This window comes from Patagioenas fasciata, chromosome 3 (assembly GCF_037038585.1).
Source record: "Patagioenas fasciata isolate bPatFas1 chromosome 3, bPatFas1.hap1, whole genome shotgun sequence".
In the NCBI taxonomy this organism is placed as follows: Eukaryota; Metazoa; Chordata; class Aves; order Columbiformes; family Columbidae; genus Patagioenas; species Patagioenas fasciata.
The window spans coordinates 120,417,063-120,434,188 of record NC_092522.1 but is presented as its reverse complement, the minus strand read 5'-3'; the positions used below and the strand labels follow the sequence as shown (position 1 = coordinate 120,434,188).

Here is a 17,126-nt window from a genome sequence, read left to right as displayed (position 1 = left end):
AGCTGTTAACTCTTGTGCTTTTAAACTGTAAATTTGGAACTAGCTCAGGAAAAAATAAATAAAGATGCAGCAAATGGCTGCAACACAAATCACTGCAAGAAATCAGTGTACATGTCACTAGGAACTGAGGCATGACACTCAGCCAAAAAAGACATCCTAGTCATAGAGGACTTTTTGCAGTCTAGTTTCTTTAAAATAGCTGGGGTTTGTGCATTTGAAAGTCATCTATGAAATAGGAACAACAAATGTGCAGGATATCGGGATATTTCCTTTCATAGAATCATAGAATTGTTTTGGTTGGCAGAGACCCTCAGGATCATTGAGTCCAACCATAACCTAACTCTGGCACTAAACCATGTCCTTAAGAACCTCATCTAAAGGCCTTTTAAAAACCTCCAGGGATGGTGACTCCACCATGGGCAGCCTGTTCCAATACCTGACAACCCTTTCCGTGAAGATTTTTTTCCTAATATCCAATCTAAACCTCCCCTGGTGCAACTTTAGGCCATTTCCTCTTCTCCTATCACTTGTTACTTGGGAGAAGAGACCAACACCCTCCACACTACAACCTCCTTTCAGGTAGTTGTAGACAGCAATAAAGCCTTCTATGAGCTTTGATAATTACAAATAATATGATGTGTTTTTCCTCCTTAGTTTTTACCTGAAAGTCATATCTTACCTGTTACCATTTTCCACAAGAGATGTTCTGGACCGGCTGAAGAGGGACAGGATTATTTGTGATTGCTCATGTTCTTTTCTGGTTCTTTTATTGCAAAGACTTTCCCAGCACTGCCACGGAACAAACACAGGGACGCAGAGCCCTCTTGAGGAAAAGCTGATGGTTATGGCTGGAGGAGAATATTTTATTTATCTATTTGTTTATTTATCTTTCTAAGAAGGGCATACTGTGGTGGAGGAAGTTCAAGCAAGACATATTGCTCAGCCCAGCACCTGTTTCACTCACTCTGGAGTATCAACAAGTCTTCTTACCCACGAGCTGAAACACAGATGTCAATATTCCTCTTATTTTCCCACAATTTAATACTCCCAGTTAGGAAGATTTTGACAATGTTCCTGCTGAGAGGTACTGCCACTTGTATTTGAAAATATAATCCAAATTTCACAAACCGAACCAATGTTTCTACCTATAAAGACAGGAAAAAGATCGGTATTTCAGTTATTTATTCTAACTGCCCTGGAGTTTCACATTGTCTTCTGTTAAAAGGGGGCTGCAATCTGCCTTTGGGAAAAGGACTTTTTTTAAAAAAAAAAAAAAAAGGCTTCTAGAACCTTGTTCAGGTTCAACAAGGCCAAGGTGCTGGGTCCTCCACCCAGGTTGGGAGAATCCCCGGTATCAATCCAGACTGGGGATGAAGGGATGGAGGGCAGCCCTGCAGAGAAGGACTTGGGGGTGCTGGGGGATGAAAGATTGGACATGAGCCGGCAACCTGCACTTGCAGCCCAGAAAGCCAAAAGTATCACACGCTCAGACCTGCTGTGTAACAGCCTCTTCCCTTCCCTGCATGTTCTGAGGCCTTCATCTCCCGGGCTGAAGGAAACACAGCTTTCCATGGCCACCATCAGCGCCTCTTGCCTTTTTGCCTGATGAAGGAACTCCTGGTCACCAAGAGGTCCAAAGCTGCTACTCCCTGGCTGATGGGCTACCTTTTGTTAGTTTTCCTTAAAATGAGCCTAAATCTTGCAGAGCTTTTGAACACCCATGGCTTGGGTGTTCTGGTTCAGGTAATAGGTGATTAAACTAATTTTTAGAAACATTGAATGTCCCAAGTTGGACAGGACCCACAAGGATCACGGAGTCCAACTCCTGCCCCTGCACAGGACAACCCCACAGTTCACACCGTGTGTCTGAGGACGTTGTCCAGTCTCTTCTTGAACACCGTCAGGCTTGGGGCTGTGACACCTCCCTGGGGAGCCTGTTCCAGTGTCCAGCACCCTCTGGGTGAAGAACCTTTTCCTCATGTCCAACCTGAACCTCCCCTGGCACATCTTCCAGCCATTCCCTCAGGTTGTGTTGTTGGTTGCCAGAGAGAAGAGTTTGGTGTCTGCCCCTCCTCCTCCCCTTGTGAGGAAGCTGTAGCTGCAACGAGCTCTCCCCTCAGTCTCCTCTTCTCCAGGCTGAACAAACCACGTGACTTCAACCGCTCCTCATACGGCTTTCCCCCCAAACCCTTCACCAACTTTGTGACCACTCAAAGGTGACGCCGGCAACACCAAACCACCAGAAACAACCCGCCGCGCACGCGCAGTCACCTCAAAGCGGCGGACAGCCCACCCCTCTCAGGCCACCCCGATGCCCCCTGCCTCTCCCTCCAATCAGGAGGCGGCGGCCGCGCACAGCCCGCCCCCTCCCTCCGCTTCCCAGTGTCCTCCCGGTTCCGAACAAACCGCTCGACCAGGTAGGACCGCCCTGCCCCGCCCCGCCCCCCCCCCCCCCCCCCCCCCCCCAGCGTCTGTGTCGCTCATTTGGTTGCAGCGCGGAGCCGCCCGAGCCGAGCCGAGCTGGGAATGTCGCTGGCGCAGGAGATGTCAGAGCCGGCGGGCGATAGCGGTAGGTACCCTGTTCCTGGTAGGAACCCAGCGCGGGCCGAGGGGCGCACGGAAGCCGAGGTGGCTGGGGCGGGCGCATGCGCGCTGGCGGGCGCGGGCCTAGTTCGGGCATCTGCGATCGCTTCCAGTTGTGTTGGAAATAAGTGTCACAGAGTGGTTGGGGTTGGAAGGGACATTTGGAGACCATCCAGTCCAACCCACCTGCTAACGCAGGATCACCAGAGCAGATCACACAGGAATGTGTCCAGGCGGGTTTGAATGTCCCTAGAGGAGACTCCACAGCCTCTCTGGGCAGCCTGTTCCAGGGCTCTGGCACCTCAGGGTAAAGAAGTTTCTCCTCATATTCAGATGGAACCTCCTGTGCTTCAGTCTGTGCCCGTTGCCCCTCATCCTGTCGTTGGGCACTTCTGAACAGGGTCTGGTCCATCCTCCACCTTGAGATATTTATAAGCATAAATAAATTCCCCTCTCAGCCTGCTCTTCAATCTGCTCTTTTTGTCTCCTCAGAACCAGATGTCTTTGAAATTGTTCTCCCAATCACTGTCTTAGTGCTGAGTGATGATTATTTTCTCCACGATGACACCCAGGAGGAAGAAGCAACATCAGATCCCGAGTTGAAGGAGGTTGAGAAGGAGGTTAACTCAAACAGCAGTGTCTTCCTAAAAAATCATGTGACACCTTCAAATGACAGTCACAGTTTAAGCGTTTGTGAAGAAAGCAAGACTGCTTCAAATATAGATAATAGTATGAAATACTCAGAAGAAAAATGGGTTGCAGAGAATGTGTGTAATAGAACAGAATCATCTTTAAGTGATCAGTGTGATGCAGGCACAGATAAACAGAGTCAATATTTTGTGTTGCCGCCATCATCTTGCAAAACAGAGCTTACAGAGATAAACAGAACCAGTGACAGAAAAGATTGTGTTGGTGATGACGGGTTTGAGAAGGTTCCTCCTCTCATCTCCTCTGCTGGCAATGAAGATAGAGATGAGGCCACGGAGACAAGCAGACAGTTGGTATCAGCAGAGATATCCAGACATGAAGAGGAGCTTGTCAGTCTTGCAAGTATTCTGTCTGATGGCAGTGCAGAGAAACAATCAGAAGTCCAGAAAGAGCTGGAGACAGTCGTTGAAATAGAAGGTAACTTGCTAATAAGACCAGTGCAGGAGTTTGAGAAATATGGTAAATCTCAAGTTATTGAAATATGTAGGAAAGCTTGTAGGAAGAATGCCAAACCCATTTATTTTAGAGTAAGCACTTGAACATAGAATAATATCATATTCAGCAGAAAAAGAATATTGGCTGGAGTAGGCTTAGTTCTTTCACAGAGTCCTGCAAAAAATAGCGAAACCACAATAAACTGGTACTGTTTTATTCTGCTGCAGTTTGCAAAAGGGGGGACCTTTAATTAGGGAAAAGGTTTGGAAAATAAAAATTTGGGTTAAAGATTTTGTTATCCCAATTACAGGTATTAGAGAGAGAAACCAACAGGCAGTTACTCTCATCAGTATTAGCAGAGACTTGGAGAGGCGTAATTTAGGTTTGAACTCCACTATTCCTTATAGCAGATGGAAGTTCTCCAGGAAAAAAAGGTGTAGATAAATACTAAGAGTATTTTCAGTTTAACAGACAGAGAAGTGCAATCCTACTTGTGAGAATGTAGCCCTAGAAATTTCAGTCTCAGTGTTTTCATAAGAATTCTGGCATATAGCTGTTTCATTAAAAACCGTAGGGAATACAATGTTGTCCTGTGAAATTCAGAGCTTTGGGTATAAAGGGGAAGTGGGAAGAAGGAGACTCCGAACTAGGATTTATTTTCTTAAAACATTACTTAAATGTTGGGGTGGAAAGCACTGAGAGATACATGAGGAAAGAAATGGAGATAGCAGAATATGAAGGAAGCAAAAGGAGAGAAGAGCAAAGCAAGTTATTAGACAATTGTGATTATTACTACCAATTAATAATGAATGCTGGTGATTGTATGAAATGTCATGCATGTGACTTTTTATCCCACTGTAGATCCTGATTCTTCAAAGAATGGAGGCAATGAAACTAGTAACAGAAAGATAAGTGAATTTGAAGATGAAACTTGGAGTTCTCTCTTGGAAAATGGCTTGAAAGAAGAACAGAAATTTACCTCTAATTGTTCTGCTCCATTTCTCAATGGATGTTCTCCTACTTCAGAAGAATTGCCAAAAGATGTAGGGAAACTGGAGATGAGTGCATCTCCTTCTGCTGAATCAAATGCTACTGGAGAGCATATTTATAAGACTTTAACTCAATTTCCTAAAAAAACATACCAGCAACAAGAAGATTCTCCTCATGAAAGCCTGAAGGAATTGCAAAGCCAGCAAGAAGATTTAGCATGGCTAAGTAGTAGTGAGACCATCAAACCTGTTTCTAAAGCATCTTGTTCTACAAATAAGCAGGAAAGGTTGAATTTGAAGTGCAGGTTTTGTAGTTCTGTATATAAGTGCAGTGCACATCTGAAGAAACATGTTTATTCAGCTCATAAGGATAAGAGAAGGCATAAATGCTGCTTTTGTAAGAGAACTTTTTTCTTTTTTGTCAACCTTAAGAAGCACCTTAAATTTCATAAGAAAATGGGTAGGTTGAGAAGGGCAAGAAAATATAGGATGAATATGAAAAAAATTAGGCAGAGAAAATGTGAAGAAGAAGAATCTGAGACCAAGAATAAAGAAAGTAAATATGAGCAATTTTTCATCAAAGTTGAAAGGGACTTTTCACCTCTGGGTATGCCTGTTAGGTTTTCCTGCAAAATTTGTTTATTTACCTCATCAAACCCTAGGAGTTTTGTTCAGCACATGAAGGGACATAAAGAGAGACCACCTTACCAGTGTCCTCAGTGTGATTACTCCTTCATTAGCTTTTCCTACCTGTTAAATCATATGTACTGGCATGCTGGGTATAAGCTGTACCAGTGCAGGTTTTGCACGTTTTTTTCATTATATTTTGCAAGCATGGTGAGGCACAGCTACGTACACTTAGGGGATAAACAGCATTCCTGTGAGTTCTGCCAGGCAGCGTTCCCTAGCACCGTTGGGTTACAGAGACACAGACGATTGCATGCAGACAGCAAAACACATGAAGAGCAGCAACTTGGCTTTGTAAGCAGAAGAAAGAGAACTCAAAGACCTCTAAGTTACACGTGTGATGAGTGTAACTTGGTGTTTTACAACAGAGGACATCTCAACTTTCATAAGAAAAGTCATGAACAGTTTAATGCTAATGGCTATCAAAGCAATAAATATTGCAAAAGCAAAATACGCAAAATTGAAAGTAATTTCCAGGACCATGTTTCTCTGTCTCTTTCTGGTCAAGAAGATGGTTGTCTCAGTGGTGGAATGCTGGCTTCAGAAGTAGACTTTGAGCAGGAAGGTGATGTGCAGGACAATAAGGAGATGTGCTTTGGAAGAGAAGTCCCTGAAAATGGCCATGGAAGCAACAGTTTACCTGTTATTTGGAATAGATCAGACGTTCTTCTGAATTCTTACAAAAAGGAAGCACTTGTTTGCAAAGGGGAGCCTCTCTTCAGCTCTGAGGCCTCTTGTTCACAAGCTCAAGATGATGACACATATCATAAATTTGTGGAAAACTTAAAGATTACATGGCCTTCCAATTTGTGTGCATTCAAAACGTACCAGTGTCAACACTGCAGTTATGCTACTGCTGTTCATAGTGACTTTAAGCTGCACCTAAAAACGCATACAGCTGGAATACCGTTTGTGTGTAAAGAATGCAATAAGGCATTTAAAACGTCAGACCATTTGCAGAAACACTGCTTTATTCACGTAAAGAACGGCTTTGAGTTTAGCCATTGCTGTTGTGTAGGTAGCAGTTTACAGAATCTTGAATTGCATCATGAAATGGAGGTAGCTTTGTGTCCTGAAAGAGATTTTGGTTCCTCGGAAGGCTCAAATAGTGTCCATTCCTTGCTTGGTTCGGAGTTCTGTGGATTACAGCCAGATGTCCAGAGGGGCAAAAAAAAAGATTTGCGAGCACAAAGTCAACGACAATACTATCAGTGTGTAGAGTGTGAGTACGCTACTTGCATTTTAAGCAACCTTAAAATACATGTGAGAACTCACACAGGGGAGAAACCTTACAGCTGCAGTGTTTGTCAGAAGAAGTTTCGTACTTCCAGCCACCTGAAAAGACACAGCGTCTTACATTTTAATATCAAGTTCTTCAAGTGCAGGAACTGTGACTATTCAACAAACAAATGGCTGTCCTTGAAACGCCACCTGGCTTCACACTCTTGTGGGGAAAGCTCATCTTCTGGCTGTCTCCATGAACAAAAAAAGCAGCTGCCTTTCAAAACGTACAGCTGTGAAGAGTGTGGCTATTGCACGGCTCACAGCAGCAACTTGAAGCCACACTTGAGAATTCACACGGGGGAGAAGCCGTTCAAGTGCGATCAGTGCCATCTCGCTTTCCGCACGTCCAGCCACCTGAAGCGACACTTACTGACTCATTCGAAGCTGCACTGCAGAAGGTGTAAGTTTTCCACGGTAGATAAACGTGCTTTCCAAAAGCATGTAAAAACACATGCAAACACGTTTAAGTGTGGAAAGTGTAACGTGACGCTGCCTACCAGAAATCTCCTGGAAAAGCATAAATGGCAACATAAGGTTGGAATATAAGCTTGGGAATTACAAGCTGGTGCTTTATTCTGGAAAGGTTTGCATGTCCTGAATTTGTTCTTTGCTTTACATTCCCCTGCTGTCCCCAGAAGGATGCCTGGTAGTGGTTGTATCCGGCTTTTTTTGTGTCCAGAGAGTGAAACTCAGGTACTGGTTTGCTCCAGGTTCTTCTGAGAGCTTCAGTTCTATCCCAGGCTCTGCTAAAGAAAATCTTGGAGGCGATTTTCAAAGCCTGAGTAATTTTTCAATAGCAGGAGTTGAGTTATAATTTGGCCAATGTTAATGAATTTAAGCACTTACTCTGTGCCACTTATTTTCTTTTAAAAAAAAATGATAAAAATTATCTCACCGAAAGGATCTTAAAAGGGAGGGAAGTACACGTTGTGTTGCATATTAATAACTTTTCATTTAATATGTTTGGAGGCTTGATACCTCGCATCTGCTGAAAGCTGTCTTTCCTTACCCCAGTTTCTCTTGCAATAGCTGCAAAAGAAAAAAGTATCTCACAAAAGATTTGTGTCATCACTGGATAACTGGGATAGGAAAATGTTTGCTCTGTGTGTGTGTGTATATAAAGGGTTTATTAGGCAATTATATTGTCTGTACTTTTAATAATTATTCAAGTAGTCTGACAGGAATGGTAATGTCCTTAATCAGGTATTCTATGATATTGAAAAGACTTAAAATAATAATTCACTTTTATGTAGATGTCTAATGTTAATCTAGTATGAAACACCTTTCTCTAGGCCAGTGGTTACTGTGCTTTTTGTTTCTTAAAATAGACAATATCTTACTTTTCAAAGAACTTCTCTGTTAGGTTAACTACTGGCCAATGTATTGCAAATACTATTTAGTTACACTGAAATCCTTTGCAGTATCCTGAACTGTAAAATTTATTCTGTTAAGAGCTTTACTGTGCATTTAAAATACCACATGTGAGGGCCACTTGCGCCAAACAAGTGTAACCCTCTTGTGGGAGAAAAGACAACAGCAAAGGGCTGGTGTGATCTGTCCCCTAGTGTTAGAATTCACTCTGGAAAGCAGCAGAGTGAACCTATAGCTTAACTTAAAGAATGTAAACATGAAACCAACGCTGCTTTTTTATTGCTCTCAAATGTATGCCTTTCTTTATAGATACAGATAATAACGTGGCACAGGGTTTCCGGTGACGTAGGAGACAGGTTGGAAATGGTTGCCCATAGAATTGGTAGAGATATTAAAACCCAAAAAATCTGAGATATTAGAAAGCAATCTGGATGTTGTCCTGGGCAACCAGTTGGACCAGTGACCTCCGGAGGTCTCACAGCTGTTGTGTGATTGGGAACGCGCTTCTCCAAGAGTGAATTTGAACTCACCCATAGATGTATGGATTTCAGGCCAGATCGGAAAAGGTATTTAAGTGATCTTGTTCTTTATAGTTGCAGTAAAAACAGACAAGAAAATATTGGCGACTGTGAACCCCAGTGGTTATGAACTTTTTACTACAAGCTGGGAAGTCACCATTTGGGGATGAGTGATTCATATTTTGGAATGATAAAGCAAACTACCTGATACAGTTGTGAGAAAGAAGAATGTTTTCCTGATATGAATAAAGAAAAGCATTTCTAGGCAATAGTAACACTATTATACAAGTGTGGAGGAATTTTTACCTGCATTACTGTACAACTCTGATCATTTATTTGAAGAAAATTTCTACAGAACAGGTACAAAGAATAAACAAAAATAGTAAAGAGAATTGTAAGCCTACACATCAGAGGAGACCATGAAAGCTAAGTCTGACAGGGAATAAAAGGTTTTATAACTATTGCATGTATATGTATTGTATGTTGCACAATGGTAAAGAAGGGAGCCCAGTTTATTGTGGTTAAATTCACTGAAGGAAATAAACAGCATGAACTTCTTTTGATTGTAAGGAAGGACAACAGAAGACATCTTCAGATGGAGTTTGATGTGTTTGTAAAAAGAAATATTCCAGGTAGTTGCCTCTGATAAATAAAGTGTTTCATGACTCATGAGGTTCCCCTCTGTTCATTAAGCAATGCATTGCACTTGTGTGGATTGGAAGTGATTCTCGGGCTGCTGAAATTTAAAGGCATACCTGTTTTAAAGAAAGGACGTGGACAGTTCTTAATATTTTATTTTCCTAGCTAAAACTGTAGTATTTTTTATTCTTGCAGACTTTTAAGAAAAATCAAAGGCTTTCCTAAACCATACTATGAAGTTTTATATTTCAACCTAAAAATTCACGTGATTTTCATTTTGAAGACATCCTGAGTTTGGACAAAACAGTAAAATGTAATAGGAAATCACATTAATGACAAAAAAAATTGAGTAATTAGGTGTCATTTTATGTGCTATGTAGCTTCTAAATAAGTGAATAGAAGATAAATGTAGGGTGAAGTAAATGACTCTAGGTGAATAAGGCCATGCTGCAATATGGTTCACCACCAACCAGATTTGGCCACAATATAAGGAAGGAAATATTTTATATATATATATTTACTAAAGAAAATTTTAAAAAGTGTGGAAGGCCCAGCATTTCTTTATTTCTTTTAAAATAGTAGAAGTGGCTGCCAATCCAGTGTCAAGAAACAAGGTGATGAGTGCAATGGCAGCTGGGTGCATTGGTAGCGTTTGTGTTTCAGAACTGATGGTGAAAGAGGCATCGTAATACCATCTTCCAGCTGCTTTTGCAAACACTGGTAATTATAATTAGTAAGAGAAGCTCCTGAATGACCTTGTAAAGGATGGAATGGGCAAGTCTTCAGCTGTGAGATAAATTATTAATTAAATCTTGTAGATCCTAACAAAAGTATAATATTTAATGTGTTAAAATCTTTGTGTTATTACATTCTACTACCTCAGTTTTCATTTAGGCTACAGTGCATCCATGTAAATGCATGTTTTTTTCCCAAATTAAGAAAACATACTGTAAATGTAACAACAGTGAAATGTTATTTTCTCCTGCTGTCCCTTCCGCAATTGTGTTGGTTGGGGAATTTGATGCAACTTACGAGTAGTCACTCATTGCAGCCTTGCAACACTTAATGGAGGCTTATAAGAATTATGGGGACAGACTTGTTAGCAGGGCCTGTTGTGACAGGACAAGAGGCGGTGGTTTTAAACTAAAGGAGGGGAGATTCAGGCCAGACATGAGGAAGAAATTGTTTGCGCTGAGGGTGGTGAGAGCCTGGCCCAGGTTGCCCAGAGAGGTGGTGGATGAATCATCCCTGGAGACATCCCAGGCCAGGCTGGACGGGGCCCTGAGCAACCTGATCTGTGTGAAGATGTCCCTGGTCATGGCAGGTGTTGGACTGGATGAGCTTTGAAGGTCCCTTCAACCCAAACTGTTCTGTGATTTCGAAGCAGACCCGCTCCCCTCCGCCGTGCGCACCTCCAGCCCACAGGGGGCGGTGGGGCGAAGCGCCTCCCCCAAAACGCCCCACCCGAGGGGCCGCCGCGCCGTCCCGTCTGCGCCTGCGCTGCCCCTCCCTCCCGCGGCTGTTACCGTATTCCCTGCGCGCCTGCGCGGAGCACGCGCTGTGACCGCGAAGGGCGCTTGCGCGGGGTCTGGGCCGGCCCCGCTGAGCCGAGCGGCGTTTCTTGCCTCTCACTCCATTTTCTCTGCAGGACTTCGAGTTCTTTCGCCGCCAAGATGCCGCGGATTATGATTAAAGGCGGCGTGTGGCGGAACACCGAGGTAGGACTCCGATGGCTTTAATCTCCCAGCCCCTCGAGGGCCGTGGCCTCAGCGGCTGGTGTTGTGGGGGGGTGTCCGGCATTAGTGCGCAGGCGCGGGCGGAGGGGTCGTTGTGCGCATGCGTGGGGGGTCCATGTAGTGGGGTGACTTGTAACAGTGCGGGGAGATTTGGGATCTTTCTGGCCCTCTGCAGCGGGGCATGTGGTGGGTTAGGCCTCTGTGGGCACCGTGCGTCTGGTGGAATTGATTCCTCTGCAGTTTGGGCCTTCATAGAATAGTTTGGGTTGAAGGGACTTTCAAAGCTCATCCAGTCCAATCCCTGCCGTGAGCAGGGACATCTTCACCCAGCTCAGGTTGCTCAGAGCCCCGTCCAGCCTGGCCTGGGATATCTCCAGGGATGGGACATCCACCACCTCTCTGGGCAACCAGCGACAGTGTGTTGTACCCTCAGTGTAAACAATTTCTTCCTCATGTCTGTCCTGAATCTGCCCTCCTTTAGTTTAAAACCATCACCTCTTGCCCTGTCACAACAGGCCCTGCTAACAAGCCTGTCCCCATCTTTATTCTCGGCCTATTTTAAGTACTGAAAGGCCACAATAAGGTCTCCCTGGAGCCTTCTTTTCTCCAGGCTGAACAGCCCCAACTCTCTCAGCCTGTCCTCACAGCAGTGCTTCTCTATCCCTCTGATTATTATCTTCCTTATCATCCCGAGCCCAAGTGGACAGAGGTCAGGTTGGTGGTTTTTCTCCTGAAGACTGCATGTTGGGGAGAACAGGAAGCTCAACCGTGCCTGTGTTCTGTCTCTGCCTCCTCGAGAAACTGTCTATTGGAGAGAATGCCTGGGCAGTGTTGTCCTCCACGCTGCACCTTTTGTAGGCTGGAGTGTGTCTTATACTGCATAGGCAGGGTTTTTATTCTCTAGGTGTAGGAGGTGGCTGGAAGCTCTTACCCTTAAAAACCCTTCAAAATGTGAAAATGGTGAAGATGGATATGGACTCATCACCTGCAGCCTGAAGTGTTTTGTGCACAGAAATTTATGTACTCTTCATAAAAGAGAAAAAAAACCCCACCTCTCTGTCCCAGTTTTGCCATTGAATGCTTTCAGAACTGCGAGTGATCGTGCAAAATACAGTAATAACACCAGAAATCAAGGGTGCCAGTTTTATTAGGTGGCATGTTTAAAGCAAAATGAGGTACCTGACACTGTTGAATCCAGAACTCTGACACTTTATACGTTGGATGCTGGGCAAGTACCTAATTCCAAAAGGCAGTAAGAAAAATTAATGGAAGATAAATGTACTATATACTGCATTTTCTTTTAACCCTTTTTAACATATCAGCTGTGTGCCAGGAGGCAGCTGAATTGGGGGTCAGCAGGGGACAGGAAGAACCACCATGTCCTTACACTATTCTTATGGTCTTCCATAATTGACTGATTTTGGTGACTGTTAATAGAAACAACAGTGGGTTAAATACATCATTTTTTTCACCCATTTTTCACCCATGTACCAGAGATGAAATAGCTCTTCTTGGTGCTATTTTTTGAGTAACATTTTGATTTTGTATACAACACAAAAATTACAGAAAATGGAATCAGGTGATAACAGGTCGTTAGGAAAATGACCAATTACTTGCAAAAAGAAAAGCCATCAGTATGGCTTCAGCATGCCATATAACACCAAATAAGTTTTAAAAAGCCAGGATTTATTATTTCTCTCTCAACAGAAATTACATGACTTGTTTCCTGTAGCAGCTCAAGCCAGAGTGCATCGCCAGTGGACAGTTGAAGCTGCTGTTTGCTCTGGGAGGTGTCTGTGCCAGACAGAGCATCTGTTCTTGACTCACGTGTGCTGTGCAGCTGAGCAGATTCTTAACACAACTACAAGTGCTTACTGGATACGAAAGCGGAACATCTGTGGTTGACAGGGCTGCAAGAATAGCTTTGATGCATTTAAAATACCACTTTCTGACCTGTCAGGAAACCAGAAATAACAAACCCACTTATCTGGGAGGAGGGGATTGATGGATGGATTGACAGACAGTTGATAGGACTTCTGGCTTTTGATCACATCTCAGTGCACGCTTTGACATATATGAACAACCTGGCTCCCAAGCTGGATTCATTACATTTTGTTTTCTCCCAGAAGTTTATAAGCTTTGGAATCGGGGCTTTTGGAGATTACATTCTTAACAATTAATTGATTTAGTCTAAGATTTACTCGTTAAAGAGAACTTACTATAAAGTTCCTTTATTTTTGTATTACTTTTGTTTTAATAGCCTATTGCATTGACAGATAAATATTCCATTTGCATTAAAATATGAAAAAAGTTTAATATTATGGTATTGTTTAAAACAAGCTCACCAGAAGTATCTTTGATTTTCGTGGGGTTTTTTTTGTTGTTGTTTTTTTTTTTTTCCAAATGTTGTGTCATCACCAGACAAACACCTCCCTACCTTCTTGCCTTTAAAAACTGTGCATTAGGAAGCATTAAAAGTGATAGTATTGGAAGTTCTGTTGGGTCTGTGAAGTAAGCCACAGTAATTATCACTTACCTTTTTCATTTTATTGATTTAATTGGCCTTTAAAATACAAATCATCATTCATCTTGAGAAGAAAATGTGCCGTGCTCTTTCCACTGGGTCAGCTCGTTACATGAAATACACCACGCTCTCTGCTTGAGCTCAGACTTTCTCTTTTGCCGGTGCTTGTGATCCATAACAATTTTGTTGTTTGTTTGTTTTATTTCTTTAAGGATGAAATTCTGAAAGCAGCTGTGATGAAATATGGCAAAAACCAGTGGTCACGGATTGCTTCTTTATTACACAGAAAATCAGCGAAGCAGTGCAAAGCCAGATGGTGAGAAGTGCCATGTCTGGGAATATGAGATTCATAATTAGTGGGAATTTAGAAATTACCACAGATTAATTTATGTCCACAGGGGAACAACAGTTTTAACGTTGTTTGATTTCTGCTGTTGTGGATATTTCAAATTCCTGTTGCTTGAAAGTAATTGAACAAAAGTAGACAAATGTTCTCTTTACCAGTGACTGCAGTGTTAGCAAATATAGGATCACTTAAAATTGTGTACATGATTTTTTTCCACTGTATATACACATTTTAACCACTGAGCATTACCAGTGAAGTAAAATTGTATGGAATTAATCTCTCTTGCAGATCATTTTCTAATTTGTCATAATGAGAATTTGTCTTGAGGCTAAATGTTTAGAAATTGCACTGTGGAATTTCATTTTATATAAGAAAATAGAAGTTTAAAAAGACTGCAAATAAATGCAATACAGATCTATTTGAGAATCAGACTTAGTTTCTCAAGTACTGAACAGCAGATATTTATTAGAATACTTCTGTATAAAGGTAACAGTACTGGCACAGATAAAGATAAATAAGATAACAGCTGAAGGGTCCAGACCAAACAAATCTACCATTTCTGGTACCTTTAGCTGTTGTGATTTTTACTTTGTATGGATTAATTTTCAGGCTCCTTACTTTGCCTGGGTAGAGATGAGGAAAGGGAGAAGAGACAGTACTGTATAAAAAAGTGGTGGATAAATAGTACATTTTAAAGCTCAAATATATATATGTCAAAAATGCTCTGGAGTTATATCCTTTTGTACAGAAAAAAAAACTTGTGTGACAAGATTTTGAAATCTCATTGTGATGATGGCCTCGAGTTGTACCAGGGAACGTTCAGATTGGATATAAGGAAAAATTTCTTCGTGGAAATGGCTGTCGGGCATTGGAACAGTTTGCTCAGGGCAGTGGCCCTGTCACCATCGCTGAAGGGATTTAAAAGACATATAGACAAGTTTCTTAGGGACATGGTTTAGTGCTAAAGTTAGGTTATGGTTGGACTCGATGATCTTAGGGGTCTTTTCCAACCAAAATGATTCTATGATTTGAGTCAACACTGTTCTGAATTAATTCATGGTAAATCAATGGATAGCTTGGAACTGTCCTCCTTAATTTCTTAACTTTTTAACAGGTACGAATGGCTGGACCCGAGCATCAAAAAGACAGAATGGTCCCGAGAAGAAGAGGAGAAACTGTTGCACCTGGCCAAGCTCATGCCAACCCAGTGGAGAACCATTGCCCCGATTATAGGGAGAACTGCTGCACAGTGTTTGGAACACTATGAATTTCTGCTGTGAGTTACTGTTTTCCTTGAAGTGCATACCAGGAAAATCTGTAGAGTTTGTTATAGTGATTTGTCATTCCCTTTTTCCATGGTGCTGAGGTGGTTTCAAGCTGACTAAGTCCTTTTGTAAGCAAGTCCTCCAGGACTGTTTCTTTTCAGTTGATGTGTTTAGCTTGAAAGAAGTTCCTGATACGTGAGAGATCAGGTTTGAATAGACGTAGGTACGTATTTTTTTGCTTCTGGTCATTCTGGCTAGAGGGTTGTCAAGGTTGAAACTTTTTATGGGCTTTGTGTTCAGATTTATTTGGGTATTTTTTGACTGTCTGATCAACATGGATGAGTGTCTGAGAGGAGAGAATACCAGATGTACAGACATAAAACACATCCTTTTGAAATGGCTTAATCATCTCTGTATGCTACAGGTGGTTTTTGTAGGCTCTGAGAAGGAAAGTGCTGTTTTCCCTATGAGCCTTCTTAATTCTGGTGTGATTGCTTGAGTATAAAAGCATAATGGGAAACCCTGATTTGTTCATTTTGTCACACTGCTTGAATTCTAGTCCTTCCTGTTAATTACCCGAGTTCTCTACTATTAGCTTTGTCAATGCTGTATTTGATATAATATGGTTTTAATATAATTCTATCTTGGCTTCTTTCTCTTGTCTAATTTAAGATTATGTAACTGTACCAGGTTCATGAATCATTTCTGCAGTAATCATGTAACAAGTGTAATATGTGTTACATAGTAGAAGGTTACTTTTTATGATCGATCTTTGGGGTGGTTATTATGAGCCTGAGGGAAAGTGGAAGAGCCAGTTGTGAAACACATACAATGTGTTTTTTAGGGACAAAGCTGCTCAGAGAGACAATGAGGAAGAAACTGCTGATGATCCTCGGAAACTTAAACCTGGTGAAATTGATCCAAATCCAGAAACCAAACCAGCCAGGCCAGATCCTATTGACATGGATGAAGGTAAGATAAGAGGTTTTTTACCATTTTTGACAGAAATCTGATCATTGTTTTTTTTTCTTTTTATGCAGGCTCTGTACCCCGAGTTTCTTTTGTCTTTTTCTCCACCCTCTGATCATTTTTTTTCTTGCAGGTTTTGTCTTATTCTGTATCTGGCTGGTTAGTTATACTTTTCCAGTTTTCCTTGGTGTGTTTCCTACCTTCTAGTCTGTCTTAATCATCTCTTACTGTGACTGACCTTTGCTTTGACAACTACTCTACTTGTTTGCATTCGTATTTCTGGATTTTTGTCTTTTTCAGTCAGCTCATACCTCCTGATGAATCTGTACTGAAGCACAGGACTACTTGAATTTATTTTTTCCTTGCACACACAACAATATTATGAACTCAAAAATGAACATTGCTAAAATTCCATGAATAGACCAGAAGCGTTTTTTGAATAGTCACATGTTCACAAATATAGCACTCTTGGATCTGGATGTAAATGAAATTAACAAGTTCTCCAATATACTACTCACAATGAATATGTGAATGAAATTATAGTTTCATTCGTGTGGTCAGTTTGCCTCTTTATGTATATATTTTGATTTGCTGTAGATATTAGTTGAATTTCTTTCAACGTTAGTTATTTTTTTTCATAAAGTTTAAATTTCGTCAGACCAATGATTTAGAAAACATATTGGAGCAACTTGGAGAAAACTGGTTTAGCGGTTGTGCAGAATGCCTGTGAAAGCATTGATTCATTCAGCTTTAAGGATTGCTTTCTGATAGTACTGTCCCTTTTCCATTACTCCCATCTTTAAGTGCAAATTCATAGCTCTATTTATCTGTACTATTGCAGATGAACTTGAAATGCTGTCTGAAGCTAGAGCTCGTCTGGCTAATACACAGGGAAAGAAGGCCAAAAGAAAAGCAAGAGAGAAGCAGCTGGAAGAAGCCAGGTAAGCTTATGCTTAGTTTCACGTACTGGGAGTATTTTATTGACTCTGTAGCTTTTATAATGTGTAAAGTCAGACACAGACTTAAATCAGACTTTTTGATAGTCACCTGTGAGAACAACTTCATTTTTCTT

At 41.8% G+C, this 17,126-nt stretch overlaps 2 protein-coding genes across 2 annotated transcripts in view; both read left to right on the top strand.

Annotated features, from left to right (window-relative positions):
* Positions 1 to 2,462: 2,462 nt before the first annotated feature.
* LOC136100340 (uncharacterized) lies at positions 2,463 to 9,244 on the top strand. Its single transcript, XM_065835339.2, has 3 exons — positions 2,463 to 2,569; positions 3,076 to 3,708; positions 4,588 to 9,244. The coding sequence occupies exons 1-3, from the start codon at positions 2,527 to 2,529 to the stop codon at positions 7,230 to 7,232; spliced, it is 3,321 nt and encodes a 1,106-aa protein (XP_065691411.2). The 5' UTR covers positions 2,463 to 2,526; the 3' UTR covers positions 7,233 to 9,244.
* Positions 9,245 to 10,755: 1,511 nt separating this feature from the next.
* Positions 10,756 to 17,126, top strand: part of CDC5L (cell division cycle 5 like) — a 41,909-nt gene continuing 35,538 nt past the window's right edge. Inside the window, exons 1-5 of the mRNA XM_065835506.2 lie at positions 10,756 to 10,932; positions 13,687 to 13,790; positions 14,935 to 15,096; positions 15,930 to 16,057; positions 16,896 to 16,995. Of these exons, the coding sequence (XP_065691578.1) occupies positions 10,888 to 10,932; positions 13,687 to 13,790; positions 14,935 to 15,096; positions 15,930 to 16,057; positions 16,896 to 16,995 (539 nt within the window). The 5' untranslated portion in view covers positions 10,756 to 10,887. The remainder of the gene's footprint in view (positions 10,933 to 13,686; positions 13,791 to 14,934; positions 15,097 to 15,929; positions 16,058 to 16,895; positions 16,996 to 17,126) is intronic.